The sequence below is a fragment of the Schistocerca cancellata genome, chromosome 5, assembly GCF_023864275.1.
Source record: "Schistocerca cancellata isolate TAMUIC-IGC-003103 chromosome 5, iqSchCanc2.1, whole genome shotgun sequence".
Taxonomy (NCBI): Eukaryota; Metazoa; Arthropoda; class Insecta; order Orthoptera; family Acrididae; genus Schistocerca; species Schistocerca cancellata.
In genome coordinates this window covers 298,307,965-298,329,050 of record NC_064630.1, presented here as the reverse complement: position 1 = coordinate 298,329,050, position 21,086 = coordinate 298,307,965, and the positions used below count along the sequence as shown (strand labels likewise).

Genomic DNA, 21,086 nt, shown 5'->3' with positions numbered 1-21,086 from the left:
TTCTCATAATCATGTCGGAATCCTTTTCTCATGAATCATCTGAATGCAAATGACAGCTCTGCCAATGCACTGCCTTTTTATGCATTGTGTACAACATACCACCTATATATGTCCATATCACTATCCCATGAGTTTTGCCACCTCAGTGTGTATGCTGCAGAAAAATCAAGGTGGCAGCAACAGTAATAGGAGTTTTTTATAATAGCAATACTTCTATTGTTTGTTATGTAGTAGTAGTATATGCTGTTGTGGCAGTGCTAATAGTAATAGGTATCAAGATAACTATAAACTGTTGTGATTTTAAGACTGATGTAGTTGGCATATTGATAACGTTTTGAGTGGACTGGTTACCATTATACGCACAGTTTGTATATTCTTAAACAGTTAAAAGTGTCCTTTGTAAGTTGTGTGGATTTGCTCACAACACACAGCCCATGACACTCATCATGGCATATTCATAAAGTGTGTATTTCAAAAACTTTCATGAATCTGCAAAAATGTTTATGAATTCCGAATGGCATAAACATGTAATTGAGAGTGTTATGACAGATAAAACTAAGAATGTAGAAGAACTCTTTAATGAGAATCTTGAGAAATTAGTACAAACTAATTATGATAATCTGAAATCAGTTGTTTCTCAGTTATTTTTGTGTGTTATATGACTTGCCTTTAAGAGGAAAAATAAATTAAAATAAATTTGTAGTTTTCACATAAAATGACTGTAAATTGATGTTGAACTTGTGGTAGTTGATCAAAAATGCAAAGTGTGGGAAATGTTATTCATAAGGAATTTTAATGAGATGGAAATGATTAATTGAGAGAACAGAGTTTACAATGGAACCAACTGTAAATGACGTAAATGCCATTGAAAAGTAAAATCCAGGATTGTGAAAACATGTTTTACTGTATATATATGGTTAGTGTGTTTATGTTTATGGCATTGCTGGATACTAAAACTAATAGGAGAAAATAATGAGCAGTTAACAGTATTCACAAAATTCCTAAGACAATTTTATGTGGAAAATGTTTTGCCCCTACTGAGATGTCGACCTGCGAGCATCCTGTTCAAATCAAATGGCTCCAAGCACTATGGGACTTAACATCTGGCTGTAGCATCACTGGTGCTTGCAGTACCACCGTATAAGGGCATATCTTGATTTGGTGTTTGATGTGCCTACATCAACAGCATGATTGCTGGATTCCATGACAGGCAGCGCTACAGGCCACCATCTCTATCTAGAGTGTTTTTGGTAATTTTTATTTCACTGGAGTCTTTAATTACAAAGTTTTAGAAGCCATTAATGCAAGCCTTGTCATATGTTTCATCAAATTTTATCCAGTGACCATTTTCTATAGCATGCTCAGCTAAAGCAGATTTCTTGTGTAGCATATGTGATAAAACATCTAATGTCCGTTCCTGCTTTTTTCTACAGTGTGCACTGTTTGTCAGATATAAGACTGGCCATAACAACAAGTTATGTAAGGGACATACCAGCAGCCCACTGGTAGTCATACCACTTGACACTGACCAGGGACTGCTTGGCCAAAGTCTCATGTAATTTTAATCACTTAACACAGCTGAAAACGTGGGGACTTTTAATTCAGTGGATGGAAGAAGGTTTCAGTGGGGGAACCTCACAAAAATTACAGGAAATGTAACACATAAGTAATCCAGTGAATTTCAGACAGTCACTTAGAGTCAAGGAAACTGTACACAATTTGAGGAATTTCTAACTTGAACTTTTGAGTGGAAAATTATGGTTAGTCAAATTCTATTACAAAAAGCTTTGATGACAATGAGGTTTAATGCAAATGGTGATCTCTTGAAAATAATTTCTTGAACTCTGGTAAGTCAGTACATGACTTGATAGCTCATGGTGATAATACTGAAAAAAATTGATATGTGTGCAGCTTATTAACAAGTATGCCTCCAGAATGTAAATTATTGTTACTGTTCTGGAAACTTTGTGAAGTGATAAAATTACATGTACTTTTGTGAAACATACACTATTAGATGTTGTTACAGATGTGAGAAACTGTGGAACATTAGTGCACACTAAAGCGCAAATTTAAAAGTAACACATCCATAAATGTCGTGACTATTTTATGAGAAGCAAAAGGAAATGAAGACAATTTTCATAAATCTAAATTAATCAGTTTTAAAGTAAAGAGTATGAGTTGAGATACTCTCCACCTAATGGAGAAATTTACAGTGATAAACAGCAACCAAACAAATTGAAAAAAAATATACAAATTATCAAATAACTACCTTCTTGTGGACTGTTGGTTCAATACCATCATCACACTCATAAACTGCAGTTAACTGTTTGATAATCTAGTGAACAGTACTTATATTCCATTTATCCTTCTGTTACTCTAATCATTCTACATCAGTGAAAATCCATATATGCTCTTGTTAGAGTTCCATTCCATCATCATTTGTGAGATGGAAATTGACAAGGGACCTCTAGTAGAAAATTTTGTATTTTGAGGTTCAGCATTGAATTCTGAACACTTACAAAATAAAAAATAAAAAGAATAAAATAAATTTACCTGAATGAACTCTAAGAAGCTGAATATTAGTGATGGAAAATAGGTGTTTTGTGATAAAGAATTTTTAAATTTCATTTTATTGCTCTTGTTTAATTTTACACATTTAAGAAACAAATTCTGCTTGTATATTACCCTTAAAATGACCTTTGTCAAATGGTTCAGTTTTTTTTAAGTTAACATTACACAATAAAGTGATTAACCTGTTCAGACTTATAGCACATTATATATTTTTTTAAAGTTAACATTACACAATAAAGTGATTAACCCATTCAGACTTACAGCTCATTATAGTGAACAAATATTTAAAAACAAATAAACTTGTCCCAGATTGAGAGAAATTTGCATATCTGCACTTTTTTGGAAAATTATTGGTATTTTTACTTTGTGTTGTGGCATCTTTTAACCCAAATTTTGATTCTGAATCTATTTATAACCCAAAACCATCTAAAATTGTGAATTCACAAAAGTTCTAAAAATATATATTTCTCACATGCCATATTTTAAAGTGACCAAAGGATTTAATTTTCTACTTATAAAATACTTGTGTTGAAAGGAATTTTAGATTTTTCACAGAGTTTTGCTTCATCTTCTTCGGTTCTAGAATATCTGGCTAGCCAAGTTCTTCCTCAGGATTTTTACTGTCACTGTCACTGTCACTGTTACTGTCAGGTTCTGGTTCAGGTTCTCGTTCTGGTTTTACTTCAGAATGTAGAATGTCTTTTTATTTCTTTGTGCAATAGATCCTGCTGTTTTTAAAATGTAATATTTTGATTCCCTTGTCTTCCCTGCTAGAATTACTGCACTTGGAAATCAAACAGGTCCAGTTTCTCCATGAAATACATGGCATGCAAATTCATTTCCATCGGTGTCTATTTGGCAATGTACACTAACTCTGTAGCTAACAATGAACTTAAAGTGGATGTATTTAGTTATGTGAGGTTCTTTGTTAGCATTACTATTCATCTGGATATTTAGTCTATCATAAATATTCACCTTTGTCTTTACTAGCAGTAACAGCAGAGTTAATATGTATTGTAGAGTGTAGGTTTTTGCTGTGACAATAATGTCAGCTGTCAGCTGCCAATTTAGGGCTGCCAACTGCAAATTGGTAATATGTGCAGGCATTTGTACCTCTCGTACAGAAAGGGACCACTTCTCTAGTTTGGCAGAAATGTATTCACAAGACTTCCTGTTTTATACAAAGCTGCTCTGAGCTCCCTAAAATGCCTATAAAATTAAAGAGATACAGTTTTGTGAAGCATTACATATGTGGCTGTGAGATTTAAGAAAGGGGCCTCTTGTCATGCCATTGCTATTCCCCCATAATGACAAGTGATCATTTTTCAGCAGACTGACATCAATAGCTTTCAAAGATATTATTGACTCCTGTTGGATCAAAGAACTTTCAGATCAACATGGGCATGTCCAGAATGAAGTAAGTTCCTACAATACACAAAAAAATGGACCTTTTTTGCTTGTATTGAAAATTTACCTCCCCACCAAAAGGTCCTTTTTTGCTTTCCATTTCACATTTACACAAACAGAAACAAGTTTTTGAAAATAACATTAGTATATGGTATTCGATTTAGATTCAAAGATTTTGAAAATCCAGTGGAGCTTCTGCCACTTTGGTATTCTCAGGTATTCCTGTCACAGCAGTTACATGCTGATATTTATCTACATTAACTGCATATACCATTTGTTGTCTTGTCTAAATAACTTAAATAGGTAGTATCTTATCACTTCAGAATTATGAGGTCTGATGTGAAGCTCAACAACCAATGAGTAGCCCAGTGCCAGCAACTCTCTTTCTCACTCCCACAGAGACTAACATTTTTTACACAACTTGCAGTATTTGCTTACTGACTAAATAATAACTGTTGTATGACGTCTAATAACAAATTTCATAACAGATCATAACAAAAACACTTTTCTATTTTCTCTTATGTCACTTACACAAAGTATTCAAACTTGGAAGAAATTATTAATGTGTTGGACAACGTTATAAAAGTTGAATTACTTGCAAACATTTTAAGGTATTGCTTCAGTGGAAACAAAGCAAATATGGGAGTAACTCTTGATGAAATTGCTGAAATTCTTAAACCAACCTATGTATGTATGGATTTGGAATAACTATTCTTGACCAATTGTTCACTGTTGGTACTCCACAGGCTGTGGATGTAGATGCATTGTAAACCCAGTGATTGGGAAACAAATTCTCAACAGGAATTTACACATTTTTCCTAGATTTTTGTCCAGAGAAAGCGTGAGAACATTTGTATTTGTAATGCTGTTGGCTCTTGTGTAGTTTCATTGCACTGTCTTTCTTTGTCTTTAAGGCTGTTTGCAAAGCATGATTTCACTTGTAACTCTTATATATGGTAACAAGGAGCTTGGTGCAAAATTCTGAAAGACAGGATATTAATGTGTCTCACAGTGCACCACATCTACACTTATTATCAAAAGTACAATCATATGGGTTATCAGATGAAATATGTGACTGGACTGAGGATTTCTTGATAGGAGGATGCAGCATGTTATGTTTGATGGAGATTCATTGATAGATGTAGTTATTACTTTACGTGTAACCGAGGGAAGTATGTTAGGTCCTTTGCTGTTCACATTGTATATCAGTAATCTTATGGTCAGTATTAATGCAGTGGTCAAAATAAACACTGAATATTGTTTTATTGGCAATACTGGACATAATAGAAATCAAAACTGATTTTGTTCTGTCAGTGACAGTCATAAGAAAACAAAAATAAAGAAGATGAACAAATTTCCTCCTGATAAACACAAAAAAAGAACAAAGACACTGGTTAGACTAGGCTAACTCCTTACTAAATTAACCAGCAAAGCCTATGGGGTATTATCCATTCCCCTATAGTGGCCTCTATGATGTGCTGTAAGGTCACTAGTAGGGCAGGACCTTAGTAAACTACTCATTTTAGTTTGGTTGATGCATTCTCAATGCAACTGAGATCCAGAGAATATGGAGGCCATTCCATCTGATTGATTCTATGCTCCACTGGGAGGGTGTTCACAAGATTGTGATGATGAGAAGAAGCATTGCCCTCCATCAGCATGAATTCTGCTTCAATATGTTCACCAAATGAGGCCACATTGCATGCAATGATATTGTTCCTATACTAAACAGCAGTAAATTTCCCATGTACTGGCACATGGAGATTCTTTTGGCCACATGATTCCTCCCTAAAATATGACTGAACTACCTTGATAAGAGTGGAGGTCTATAATACATTTCAGGTGTACACCTTGTCATTGATGCCTCTAAATGTGAATATCGGTATTTTCTGGGTGGAGACTGATATGAATCTCATCAAATGTGAACACCGTGTCCCAGTGTGCTTAGTCCACAAAGAGTGGTTTGGTGCCCATGTGACACAAGCCCTGCTCTAAATCCAATTTAGAGGAGCTGCCATGAGAAGTGTTTTTACACATAATACCTGCTTGTGGAGCATGTTTCATATTGTTTGTGTTGTCACCTGCACTTCTGCAGCTATTTGAAGCTGCCACCATAGACATATAGCAATGTATTGGCAGTTTCTGTTTGCTGTTGTATGCAGATATTGATCCTGCACAGCTCATTGATTTCTTCTTTGGCTACTTCTACAATGATACTAAGCTGATCCTTTTGCTAGAAACTTGTTCCAGACTGCAGAGACATCACTTTTGACTCACAGTGATATTCCCTTCTACATCTGCTGGTCTCATTCCCTGCAGAATTAGTGTGACTATGTGGAGCCTCACAACTCTCACAATGACACTCAGCACAAGTACTGTATTGTTTACAGGTGACACAATTGCCATAGACTGTGCCTATTGCGCCCTCATGGTAGAAAAATGCATTGTTCTCACTAGAATTACATTAAAAACAAACCAGTGAGTTGATATCATAATGCATTTTGCATTACAACCTTCAGTATTAAAGTTTTGGCAAAATGCAAGATTTATTTTGACCACTTTAGTAGTGTCAGACTTTTTGCAGCTGATGCAGTTATGTACTGCCCAAGTGCATGGGACCTGTACCAAATAGGACTAGCAGGGATACTGTACATGTACAGAGAAGCACAGCATGAATGAAGCACAGCATGAACCCATAGGAGGGTGGCTCAGAGGTGCTGAGAGAACTGAACTGGCAGACTCTTGACGACAGATGGAGCTTATGCTGAGAAAATCTACTGACAATGCTTCAAGAACCAGCTATAAATGATGACTCTTGAAATAAACTACAAACTTCTATATATCATTCCCACAGGGATCATGAGGATAAGACTAAATTAATTACAGCACACTCACAGGCATTTGCATAATCATTTTCTTCCCATGCTCATATGTGAATGGAATGGGAAAAAACCCTAATAATTGGTACAGTGGGACACACCCACTGCCATGTACTTCACAGTGGTTCACAGAGTATTCATGTAGATGTACACTCCTGGAAATGGAAAAAAGAACACATTGACACCGGTGTGTCAGACCCACCATACTTGCTCCGGACACTGCGAGAGGGCTGTACAAGCAATGATCACACGCACGGCACAGCGGACACACCAGGAACTGCGGTGTTGGCCATCGAATGGTGCTAGCCACGCAGCATTTGTGCACCGCCGCCGTCAGTGTCAGCCAGTTTGCCGTGGCATACGGAGCTCCATCGCAGTCTTTAACACTGGTAGCATGCCGTGACAGCGTGGACGTGAACCGTATGTGCAGTTGACGGACTTTGAGCGAGGGCGTATAGTGGGCATGCGGGAGGCCGGGTGGACGTACCGCCGAATTGCTCAACATGTGGGGCATGAGGTCTCCACAGTACATCGATGTTGTCGCCAGTGGTCGGCGGAAGGTGCATGTGCCCGTCGACCTGGGACCGGACCGCAGTGACGCACGGATGCACGCCAAGACTGTAGGATCCTACGCAGTGCCATAGGGGACCGCACTGCCACTTCCCAGCAAATTAGGGACACTGTTGCTCCTGGGGTATCGGCGAGGACCATTCGCAACTGTCTCCATGAAGCTGGGCTATGGTCCCGCACACCGTTAGGCCGTCTTCCGCTCACGCCCCAACATCGTGCAGCCCGCCTCCAGTGGTGTCGCGACAGGCGTGAATGGAGGGATGAATGGAGACGTGTCGTTTGCAGCGATGAGAGTCGCTTCTGCCTTGGTACCAATGATGGTCGTATGCGTGTTTGGCGCCGTGCAGGTGAGCGCCACAATCAGGACTGCATACGACCGAGGCATACAGGGCCAACACCCGGCATCATGGTGTGGGGAGCGATCTCCTACACTGGCCGTACACCACTGGTGATCGTCGAGGGGACACTGAATAGTGCATGGTACATCCAAACCGTCATCGAACCCATCGTTCTACCATTCCTAGACCGGCAAGGGAACTTGCTGTTCCAACAGGACAATGCACGTCCGCATGTATCCCGTGCCACCCAACGTGCTCTAGAAGGTGTAAGTCAACTACCCTGGCCAGCAAGATCTCCGGATCTGTCCCCCATTGAGCATGTTTGGGACTAGATGAAGCGTCGTCTCACGCGGCCTGCACATCCAGCACGAACGCTGGTCCAACTGAGGCGCCAGGTGGAAATGGCATGGCAAGCCGTTCCACAGGACTACATCCAGCATCTCTACGATCGTCTCCATGGGAGAATAGCAGCCTGCATTGCTGCGAAAGGTGGATATACACTGTACTAGTGCCGACATTGTGCATGCTCTGTTGCCTGTGTCTATGTGCCTGTGGTTCTGTCAGTGTGATCATGTGATGTATCTGACCCCAGGAATGTGTCAATAAAGTTTCCCCTTCCTGGGACAATGAATTCACGGTGTTCTTATTTCAATTTCCAGGAGTGTAGATAGATGCATACATTGTTAGATCCTTATTGTGAAGATATTTTTGGAATAATGTATCAGACCTGTTGCCAAAATGCCTATCCTGTAACATTTTGAGATGATATTATGGAGAGTTACAGACACACTCACAAGATTAACTAATCTCAGCTGAGATTTTCAGAGATATGTCATCTTGATATTGCCATAAGGGATGACATTTTATGTGCTACAGTGCTGTAGGCTGTAAAATAACTGAAATTCCTGGATGGACAAGTTTGCAGAATAAGGGAAAGGCAACTCCTTTCCTACAGAGGATCAGTGTGTGACACATACAAATGCATGATAAAAAACTCTTGCTGTTTTTCTTGTAAGAATTCACACGTTTACACACACAACCTCACAGACATGCAAACATACATGCTCAGAGTAATAATTTTACTTCTACTCTTTTTCTAACTTCACTGTCACTGTACACAAATACACACAGTCCTGTGATAGCAATAACACAGACTATGTATTAGCAGTACAAGCAGATGATTTGGGAAAAATTAGAAGTTCAGGTAGAGAGGGGATGGGGAGGGAAACTGATAAACCTCAGTAAAATGAGGATTAATGATAGAAAAAATCACATAACTTAATGAAGCAGGCCCAAGTAATTTGACTGAGGGGGAGTGGAGAAAAATGTGGAAAGAGGAGGGGGGTTGGGGGTAATGTAAGGTCATGAAACAGTTACTAAGGAAAATAATAGAGAGAAAATGATGAGGGGGAGGAATTGGTGAGAGAAGAAAAGAATGGAAAGGATTTTGTTAAAAATGTGGACTAGCGGATATTTTAACATGGGTATTTTGGGGGAAGGACAGATTCCAAATAAGTACTTCAGAGGAGTGTTGCTGGGAGGAGAGCCCAAATGATATGGCTACTGAAGTACTTTTAGAAGTTAGTGTTGTGATGGTGTCCCATTACCTAACCAGGCAACTGAGTTTGCTGTTAGACAAAGTTTACAGTGCCTATTTGCAAGCACAGACAACTTGTTAATGTGAGATAATTTATATAAAATTTATTAATGCTATATAACAGCATAATTTAAATTAATGTTAAAGCACAATCTGTTTTTGTTTTCAATGTATTGACACTTTTAATTATTTTTAGTAATCTGAGTTTTCTTTTTAGTGTAAATGGAACTTACGTGATTGGTTCAAGCAGTGAACTGAAACTACTGTTTGGTTTTACTAATAAAAAGGAACCAGCTTACCAGACCATTCTGCATGTGCAAATTCCAGAACCTGTAAAACGTCTTAGGCTCCACAAAGATTGTTATGAGACTATAAGTTTGATGGAGACAGTTCTGCACTGTAACCTAAAGTCTCCACTGGATTATAATGATGAGGTAAGGTGCATATCACTGTTTCATTATCAGTATCAATAAATTAGCATATAACATATCCAAAGTAGTACTCACTAAGGAGAGAAGATACACTGAGGTGACAAAAGTCATGGGATACTTCCTAATATGATGTTGGACCTCCTTTTGTCTGGTGTAGTCAGCAACTCCATGAGGTGTGGACTCAACTAGTCATTGGAAGTTCCCTACAAAAATACTGAGTCATGCTGCCACTATAGCACTCCATAACTGCAGAAGTGTTGACAGTGCAGGATTTTGTGCATGAACTGATTTGTCAATTACATCCCATAAGTGTTCAATGGAATTCATGTCCTGCAGACTGTGTGGCAAGATCATTCACTTGACTTGCCCAGAATGTTCTTCAAACCAATCACAAAGAACTGTGTTTTGGTGACATGCCTCATAGTCATTGATAAACATCTCATAATTTTTTGGGAACATTAAGTCCACGAATAGTTGCAAATGGTCTCCAAGTAGCCAAACATAGTGATTTCCAGGCAATTGTTTATTCAGTTGGTCCAGGGTATGCAGTCCATTTCATGTAAACACAGCTCACAGCCTCTGTCTCTCATATAGTTGATAATATTAATTATACAAATATGGTGTCATCTACTCTTGTTTTCAATAAACTTAAAAACTGACGCATTCATATTTATTCTAATAGCTAGGTCTTAACACAAGTGCATTATGTTGTGTGTTACATTCTGTTAACTATGCAGCTACTCAAAAGTAATCAAATATGCAAATTAGTGATGGTATTTCACCTGCTAAACAAACAAATGAAAATATTTATAGACAGGTCTCACTGAGATCTATCTGTTGACACCTCACTGAGGATTTATCAGTTTTATTAAAATAGAATGTTTCCTATCAACGCTTATTCCAATGCAGAGAAAAAATTCATTCTGGAAATAATAGCTCCACAATATCTTTTCTTCCAGGAGTGCTGGTCTTCCAAGGTATATTTGATAACTTACTTCTGTGAGGTTTGGAAGCTAGAAGATGAGGTACTGGCAGCACTGAAATTGGGAGGCCACCTCACAAGTTATGCTTGGATAGCTCACTCAGTAGAGTACTTGCCATCAAAAAGCATAGGTCCCATGTTCAAGCCTCAGTCTGTTGCAGAGTTTTAATCTGTCAGGACATTATGAAGCATGATACATTACATTTCAGAGTGTAAACAATCCTCCAGCTGTGGCTATACAATGTCTCCTCAGTATCCTTTCTCCGAGAAATGCTAATTGACAGAGTATGCAGGGTAATTTCTGTCAAGTTTGGAAGGTAGAAGATGAGGTACTGCCAAAAGTGAAACAGTGAGGGTGGCTCATAAGTCATGCTTGGATAGTTCAGTTGGTACAGCACTTGTCTGTGAGAGGAAAAGGTCCCAGGTTCATGTACCAGTTTGACACACAATTTTAATCTGACAGGAAGTTTTTTATTAACATAGTTAATATTGAAATTTGGTAGTAAAATTGATCAGTTGCAGCTCTGGAAATGCTAATTGTATTACAGAACTTGATGGCCATAAATTACATCCCAACTTTGTCTTTAATTCACTGTTTTCACCCACTGAATGTCTCTATTCTTTTACAAAATATAATGACATGTGAAGAACACAAAATGCCGCTATAGGATTTTAACTTCTGCCCCTTTACTTGTAGACAGCCCACTTGCTTCACTATGGCTGGGTAGTTCCAACCCCCAGCCAATCACAGCCCATCCTCTGGGCTAACATATGGCACCTGTTCTCAAGAATGTGTATATGTCACCAATTTGGTTGCTGTCTGATGTGCATCTCTCATAAATAAGCAAACTATCATGCAGTCATGCTTATTGAAATATCACCTGATGAAGATTTCATCTCATTACCTTAAATGTTGAGAACAGTTAAACTCGTTATCCAGTTGGACACCCAATGAATTTTATGCAGAAAGTTTCACCAGATTGTTTCAGCTCTTATTTCAATTGATAATGATAGTAAGTCATTTTTGCTTCTTTACAAACTTTATAGTACCTCAATCATTCTTTAAACTAACTGGAAGATCATCTGTATAGGTTTAGTACAAGAGTGGGGTTAATATTGATTACCACATGTTACATTACCCCATTGTGAGATCAGTTTCATTCTTCTGATAAAATCTGTCTATATGACTTCCTATTTTCTACTTTGTAGAGAAGACTCCATCCATGCAAGAGGGATTGCAATAATGAGATAAAATTCTTGTTCAGTAGGTGGAAGTTTATAGTCCTCAACATCAGTGTCTATAACAGTATCACAGAAGACACCAACAGGATAACTTTTGTGTTTCTGCCACCTTGAAGTATTCTTTTATCTTATACCAGAGAGAATCTCATTTCTTCCAACGGTTCTTCCCATAATGCTACTTTTAATATGGAGAAGAACAGGCTCTGTACTGGCCACAACCTGGTTTATTGGTCAGACTACAACTCAAGCTTAATTTTCAACTCAGATTACAAATTAGTCATTTCACAAGAACATCCTGTCTGACAGATTTCAGTCATCAGATTCTTCTCTTTTCTTTATTCTACATTGTTAGATCGGTGTTTCTAAAAAAACATGGACCTTTTCCATGGAGGAACTCCATGATGTGACTCTCAGTACTTCTGACCGTCACTACCCTCGTGTAGCCCTCATGTAGCGCAAAGTCGATTTATGAATTTTGAAGCAAATTAATAATTTGGGTGGCTGGTCACTTTTTTACAGCACCTGGCATGGTGAGTTAGTGTGAAGGGAGAAGTAGCAATGATATAATTTGTATAAATAGTTTTCATAATACTCATCTATTATTCTTCTTCTTTGTTTTAAATTGCACACTCATAGTGCATTCTGAAATGCAACTTTTTACAATGATCTAGAGGATGCTCAGCTTCATTTTGTTAAATAGTAGGAACACTGGTGGACTTTCTGTTGTTGAATACACACATTAAGTGTTTATAGAAGATGACATTTACACATTGTCGTACAGCTGTATGGTAGTGGATTTCTGGGTTTTGAGTCTTCAACTTGGGAATCGGTCAGTTCACATGATCCGATATCAGTTACTACCTTTATCTAACCATATATAGTTCTATTATAATTACCCTCCAAGAATTTTGAAAGCATAAAATGTGAGAAAAGTTTTGATTTGAAATAATAAACCTTGTTATGCCAAAAAGATATGCGAGTATAACAAATCAATATTCCTAAGTTCATCATTACCTGAAATACAGCAGTTTTGACTACCTTAATATCATTACTTCATTCAAATGAGGGCAAGAGCAAAATTATGCCTTACATAGTTCTCTCCACACAAATTTTCAAAATAATTACAAAGTCATATAACATAAAGAAGAAGCGAATAGAAGCTTTCGAAATGTGGTGCTACAGAAGAATGCTGAAGATTAGATGGGTAGATCACATAACTAATGAGGAAGTATTGAATAGGATTGGGGAGAAGAGAAGTTTGTGGCACAACTTGACCAGAAGAAGGGATCGGTTGGTAGGACATGTTCTGAGGCATCAAGGGATCACCAATTTAATATTGGAGGGCAGCGTGGAGGGTAAAAATCGTAGGGGGAGAGCAAGAGATGAATACACTAAGCAGATTCTGAAGGATGTAGGTTGCAGTAGGTACTGGGAGATGAAGAATCTTGCACAGGATAGAGTAGCATGGAGAGCTGCATCAAACCAGTCTCAGGACTGAAGACCACAACAACAACAACAACAACAACATAACATAAATAATATAAACAAAAGATGATATACATAACAAAAATATCTACTTATATCTCTGTCCTTTGACTTAAAGCTATGTTCATTGATTGTATCCTAGATGCAAGATAGTAGAATCTGTATTTCATGAGAACGTCTAAGCATTTTAATATACCTAAAAGTCTTGTGATCAACAAATGTCTATAACTAACAACTACACAAAATATTTGTTTATACGCCTTCATAAAACAACATTTATAAATCTCTCTTCAATTAATGAAATATTATTGACTGAAAGAACCCTACAACCAAAATAAAACAACTTTGTCCACACTGAGTTATTTGAAGTGCTTTAAAAAGATGCAGCAAATTACACTGAAGTGGCAAAGAAACTGGTATAGGCATTCAAATGTAAAGAGGCAGAATACAGTGCTGTGCCTGGAAATGCCTATGTAAGACAAAAAGTGTCTGGCACAGTTATTAGATTGGTTACTGCTGTTACAATATAAGGTCTGAATGTGGTGTTGCAGTCAGCACATGAGCAATGGGATACAACATCTCTGGGTTAGTGGTAAAGTGGGGACTTTCATTTCATGAGTGTACTGTGAATGTCAGGAATCCAGCAAAACATGAAATCTGCAACATCACTGAGGCCACAAAAAGAACCTGCAAGAACTGGACCAATGACAATTGAAGGGAATTGTTCAACATGACAGCAGTGCAACCCTTTCACATATTGTTGCAGATTTCAATGCTGGGCCATCAACAAGGGTCAGCCTGCAAACCACTCAGCAAAACATGATTGGAGCTGAAGGCCCACTCATGTACCCATGATGACTGCATGATACAAAACTTTATGCCCTGCCTGGGCTCGTCAAGACTGACATTGGACCATTGGTGACTAGAAACATGGTGTCTGGTTGGATGAGTCTTGTTTCAAATTGTATAGACCAGATGGATGTGTATGAGTATGGAGACAACCTCATGAATCCATGGATCCTCCATGACAGCAGGGGTCTGTTCAAGCTGGTGGAGGCTAAGTAATGGTGTGAGGTGTGTGCAGCTGGAGTTATATGGGACCCCTGACACATGACACTGACAGGTGACATGTACATAAGCATACTGTCTGATCACATCCATTGTGCATTCCAAAGGGCTTGGGAATTCCAACAGAACAATGCAACACCCCACAGGTCTAGAATTGCTGCAGAGTAGCTCCAGGAACACTCTTCTGAGTTTACGCTGGCCACCAAACTCCCCTGACATGACATTATTGAGCATATCTGGGATGCTTTGCAACATGCTGTTCAGAAGAGATATCCACTCCCTCGTCCTCTTATGGAGTTATGGAGAGCCCTGCAGGATAATGGTGTCAACTCCCTCCAGCACTCCTTCAGAGATTAGTCAAATACATGCCACATCATGTTATGGCACTTCTGCACGCTCGCAGAGGCCCTGCACAATGTTAGGCAGGTGTAGCAGTTTCTTTGGATCTTTGTTGTACTTTAGATCACAGAACAAAATTAATGTACTTAGTTAGGAGCTTACTCCAATTGCTTAGAACACAAATCAAATGTTTTTCCAACAACATTTTACAATGTCTTTTACATTCTTCAGTAATATCTTCATCTCCTTCATAATACACTACATCATCACACATCACTTTGGAAATTTATATTTGTTTCTTCTATCTAATTACCAGAATCCAATTCTCTCACTATCTCACTTTCACATGGTTTAATAAAACAAATGTGCCTGCTCAACACTTACATTCATACCACATGAAACAGAACTTACATCATTAAGCTACATTTCATTGCTTGCAGCTTCAGCTGTCATAACAACATCAACACCTTTTTGTCCACTTAAACCTCTCTTATTTCTTTAAAGCAAGCATTCTTTTGTGCATTACCATTTTGACCACAACATATGACACAGAAACCACTGCATCTTTATTTTAAATGTTCACCTCTGTATTGGAGTAAACACTCCTTCTTGGGCATTACTGTCTCTATAAGCATCAGCTGCAAGCCTCAATAATCACTGACATTCACTGAAGCAAACTCCACTTTATTTTCTTCAATATTGTTACTGTTGCCCATCATTAACCTTCTATCTCATTCATTTTACCAAACTCCACATTTTACCAAACTCCACAGTTGACTCTACTTTATCATCCCAAAGGAATACCAGAACCTTCTTACTTCCAAATTTAACTTTCTTACAAAACATTGAACTCTCAGCATACAAAAATAAGCTACAACAAAAATTATTTCTTTCCCTACGTTGCTAGAATTTTTTTCTGCACGAAATGGCAGATGCTTTAAGTGTAGAACTGTCCCCTAATCCACACAAGTTGTGGCAGCATCAACTAGGATAGATCCTGGATAGAAAAGAGTAAATCTAAAACTGAAGAGCACAGCGGGAGTGGAACCCTGATTGGAAAGACTTAGAATAGAGTGGACCAGAAAATAAGAATGGATACACCCAGCTAGGGTTGGTGAGTACCAAGCAGTGGTGGAAATCAGCAGACCCTCTACATTAATTCGATGTGCAAGATCATTAATTTTATCACTCATTTTGTCCTTTAGTCTGTGATTACTACAAACATTTTGCATTCATTAGTTTTCATGTCACATAATGGATTATACACTAACATATGAAAAACTAGTTTTCAGGTCTTTTAAATTATATTACAGGATGAAATAGCTAGCTCATTCTTACACGTTTTTCTGAAAACTGAGCTATTTAGCTACTTATGTAGGAAAAAAAATGACCATAAGTTGTGCCAAATATGTCAACAACACTGAAATTTTCTTTAAAATACTGTCTATTAATTATTTGTCACTGTCATATTTAAAATCTTCTTTCACATCTACATAAAGTACATTGATTCAGTGGGACAACATAAAAAATCTCTGTCATAGTAAACACAAGTAAATTATATACAGCACAAGAAATTGCAGTTATTATGTGAGAAATGTTGTGGTGATTTCCACATACATTCCCAAAACTAGAACACAAGAAATAACAAAGTTTCATTTGATGACAAATAATTCTAGACAGTAATGCTATAACAGTTATTTTCAGATTCCAGAGTCCTTTTACACAAATATCGTGACTAAAAACAACATGGAAATGACACAAGCACTAATTCATTATATACAAAGGTGTTAAAATTATTAGACTAAAGACATTTTTTCCAAAACTTTCCATTTATTACACATTTACATCCACATACAGATTATATTTGTACATTCAATACTCTTTATGCATGCCTTTGTTCTTAATCAACATTTTTATCCTGTGTGGCACAGTTTTTATCAACATTTCACATGGTGTTTTAATATCATTGTTGTGGTACCAGATTTCCTCTAATTTCTCCATGAGATCTTCTTTGGTTGTCACTGTAAATTTCCTTGTCCTCTGTTTCACAATAGCCCACAAATTTTCAATTGGGTTCATGTCAGGTCTATTCTCAGGCCAGCACAACACTTTCAGTTGCTTTTCTTTCACATACTTGGCAATGATTTTGGCTTTGTGGCAAGGTGCCCCATCATGCATAAAAATGGCATCTTTATTAGGAAACCACTCATTTATTGTGTTCCTTTTATGTTCCTTTTCAAGGATTTCTTTCGACTGTTCTTGCCTCATTGTCCCTTCAACAAGGTGTAATCTGTCAGGATCTTTCAAGGACATCACACTCCAGACAGTAACAGAAGTTGGATGCTTCACACATTGCTGCACACACTCAGCTTTGAACTATTCCCCATGTTTCCAATGATCATACTGGCTGCTTTCTTCCATCACAGTAAATACAGATTCCTCACTGAAGCATACCTGAAGCATGTGTATAGAATTGCAAGTTAGAAAAGTTGGGAATAATTGCATAGGAGACCTCAACAGTCTCAAAATTCAAACGTGCATGTCTTCAGTATCAATAAAACATCATAATTTCAAGCCAAAACTCCTAACTTTAGGCACCAGACTGACTTAATTTACCATATCATTGCACATACTTAGCACAGTCCTCAACTGTCCACTCCTGAAGTTGTTTAGCCCACTGCAATCTTTTGGTTTCCATGGCAGGTGTAATTTTCTGTTTTTTCCTTGGTCGGCATGTCTTTGAACCACTTTCAAACAGCCTCCTGCCCACTGTTATAGGTGAAACTTCAACACTCAAACCTTTCAGCTGATGCCTCATGTTTGTAGAAATAAGTTTATGGTTCATTGCTGCTGTGATTGCAGGTCTTCTCATTGTTCTAAGACTGATTTTTCTTTTACATCCACATTTTCCTTTCCTGTCTGGCTTGTATTCACCAACTTTCTGCACTGAAAGTTTGATTCTGCTTATAGTTTTCTGTAATATTCTCATTCTGACAGCAATTTTCTGCTGTGTGTAATGATTTTCAGCAAGAAGTGCTACCACAGCCAAAACTTTCTGAGGTGAAGCATCTTTGGTCTTCCCCATAACCTCACTTTCTTTGGATACTCCACAATGTATTTCTACAGCTAAAAACATGCAAGTTCACAAGCCATATAATGTCTTGTTAATGTAGCAAGAAGTTGACAGAATAAATAACAAGCTGAAGTACACCACAGAAACATTAAACATTACTGTAAACAAAGTTTCAGCACATGTACACAGACAACTAACGCCAACAAAATTTCGAGGGAAAAAGGCCAAATGTTATCAAATGTAAAAAATTCAGTGATCTGTGAGTTTCTTGGAAGTGAAATTTCATTGCATTGATCAAACCATTGAAACAAATCAATTATTACACTTTTCTCTCCTATTTTTACACCAGAAACTTAAGAGTATCAACAATAATCATTTAGTCTCATAATTTGAACACATCTGTACCACAAAGAAAGTTATATTAAAAATGGAAAAAATTGTGAGGAACTGACTGAGATTTGTACTTACAGCTTCAGTTTTTCAAGTGATTAGTTAGTTCAAACATTACTGCAAACATTGATAAATGACACCGTAAAAGAAGCTTAGAACTTCTCATGAAAGAACACAATAAAATACAAATCATGACTTATTTACAACATGTAGAAAAGTATGACAGCATAAGCAAAAAGTATGACAGCATAAGCATAGGTGACCACAATTAAATTGTTTGCACACAAATCCATGAAAAACTGTGACTACATAGTTCTTTACATGGAATAGGTACATGTTTTTATAGTTGTTACCAATGATAATTGTTACCATTGTCATTGCTATGTTTCCTCTTTACTGCGCCAATTTTGATTACTATCTCTTTCAAAATGCCTATTGTGGTTCTATTTCAATTTTTTTCAAAAACCCTATTTAATTTACCTACATATTTCAAAAACTGGTGTATTGTATTATCTGTTCCATACACTAGGTCACACTGTACCATCTCCTTTTTAAGCTGTCAATCTGGCTGAGCTAATTTTTTAACTTGATTTGTACAAAACTGTTTCACCCTAATACACCCTTCTGTGTAATTTGGTGCACTGAGAAATTCACTTTTTGTCTAACCAAAATCTATCTAAAAATCCTTTCTCGAAATCAGTTTTTCCTTCTCATCTCATCTGGTAAGTCTCCCCTGACTCAGGGTTCTGGCTGACTTTTCCAAACTGATTATTTTCATTGTTATCATTCTAATACTTTGGAAAACTATAATTAGATACTAATTACATTTCTTCCACTTTGCGAATTGGTATGATTTCTTATGTTTGAAGCACTTCCGGAAAAATTCCTGTCTGGAGCATGCCATTACACATATGTATTAGAGGTTCACTCAGCTTTTATAACAGTTATTTATGTTCAGACTAGGTTTACCATTAATGCCAGTTGAGTGCTTATTTAATAGTTCCTTGATAGCTTTTACTTCTTCTCTAGTTATGTTGGTAATAAACATTGAGTTTTTGTAACATCAGAGTTTTTTGCTCATTGGTTGCAAACTTCTAGCTAGAGTTTGTTTCTGGTTGGTTTCAAACTCCTAGCTTAATGGTTTTGTTTCAGATCTTCAGTTATTCTATAGTTGTTGAAGATGTTTAGCAACAATATGAAACAGGACAGATTGCTGTTAATCACATAGTTGTGTTGAACAGCAGATAGGCACACTGAAAGAAGACTGATAGATATTATAAGCTATGAGACAGACCTCAGACACACATGGCCACTGTCATCTCTGGGTGCACTGTGGCCATGTGCATGTGAGTTGTGAGTGTGGGACAGGCAGGGGTGAAAGCCCCGCAGAACACTCGTCAGAATTCTGAGTCAGTGGAAAGATAATGTTCATGTGTGCAATTGGAGACGTGAACTCCAGTAACAGTTGTCATTGGAGAGAGAAAAGATTCACTGTTGTGCAGAACATTGAGGTGACTAGGATATTCTTCTCATTTAGATATACTTGGTGTGAGCACTATTGAGTAGTCACAAGCCAGTGAACATCGTTACCGGTAGAACCAGACATGAAGAGGAACAAATAGCATTGAGAGTAAATGATACATTGGTGACAGATGTGTATAGTGTTGCAGAACTTTTTAACAAACATTTTATAACTGTTACTGAAAAGATGGGGTTGTCAGGTTTGGTAGATGCTGCTATGAATGTGTCAGTGTGTAGGGCAAGGTTGTATGGCGCAAAGTTATTTGTTTTGACAGGCTGCAAGTAACTGTGCTGAGTTGCAGTGGAGGTGTACAGTGTATGATGCCATTGAAGTGGCTCTGCTCGGATATGGCAGAGTCGGCCATGTAGAGTGGTTGTGCACTGCGGTGACAATGTCCTATGCAGGCAAGAATGCAGTGCACTTAGCAGCAGTCTACCCATGCCCAGGCACAGCAAGGATGGCGATTTCCTGTACAGGCACAGGAGCAGCAATCTTGGCAGAATCCTGCACAGGCCCAGGCATGACACAGAAGGTGTATAGGTGAAGAGCAGGTCATGGAGAGACTGTGGTTTGTTGATCTGCAAAGGTTGTTGTTCCAGCCAAGCATGGTGATGTCAGAATTGGAACCTATCAGGAGTAGTCAGTCAGCTTGGCTGCTATGTGCAAGGAAGGATGCAGAACCTGTTATTGCAGTGCATAGTTGTCAACAATGTGAATGTGATGTTGGTGTTTCATGGAATAGTGTTGATGTAAAAGTTCATTTATGATACCACTAGTTATAAATACAGTGTCCACAATAGTAGGCCAGGTTTAAGGTTGGTCTGGGTGAACCTGGGTATTTTCCATGGTTGTTTTCAAAAGCCAGGCAACCAGCAGCAATAAGGGCAGATCAAATGAATTTGCATGTAGTGTGAAATATGCATTGTCCACGGCGAATGAACAAGTATCAATGCAGCAGGAATGTTACAGTCCAGTGCATAGGGTTTCTGCATGTAGTGTACAGTGATGAGGTGCCACAGTGGATTGTCTGTTGCCTTCAGTGTCCAGGACTTGGGGTGTAGGTTGATCCACTGTATAGAATCACATCACTTGCACAAAAGTGGTTATATGCAGGTCTCACTGTCATAACTGTATTGGCATGAATTTTACCTCATACACGATTGCCACAAGTTGTCAGGGTCACCAATGTGGG

The 21,086-nt window shown here is 38.0% G+C and overlaps 1 protein-coding gene across 1 annotated transcript in view; it reads left to right on the top strand.

Moving 5' to 3' along the window:
- Positions 1-21,086, top strand: part of LOC126188103 (integrin alpha-4-like) — a 506,794-nt gene that overhangs the window by 359,059 nt on the left and 126,649 nt on the right. Inside the window, exon 16 of the mRNA XM_049929569.1 lies at positions 9,580-9,796. Within this exon, the coding sequence (XP_049785526.1) occupies positions 9,580-9,796 (217 nt within the window). The remainder of the gene's footprint in view (positions 1-9,579; positions 9,797-21,086) is intronic.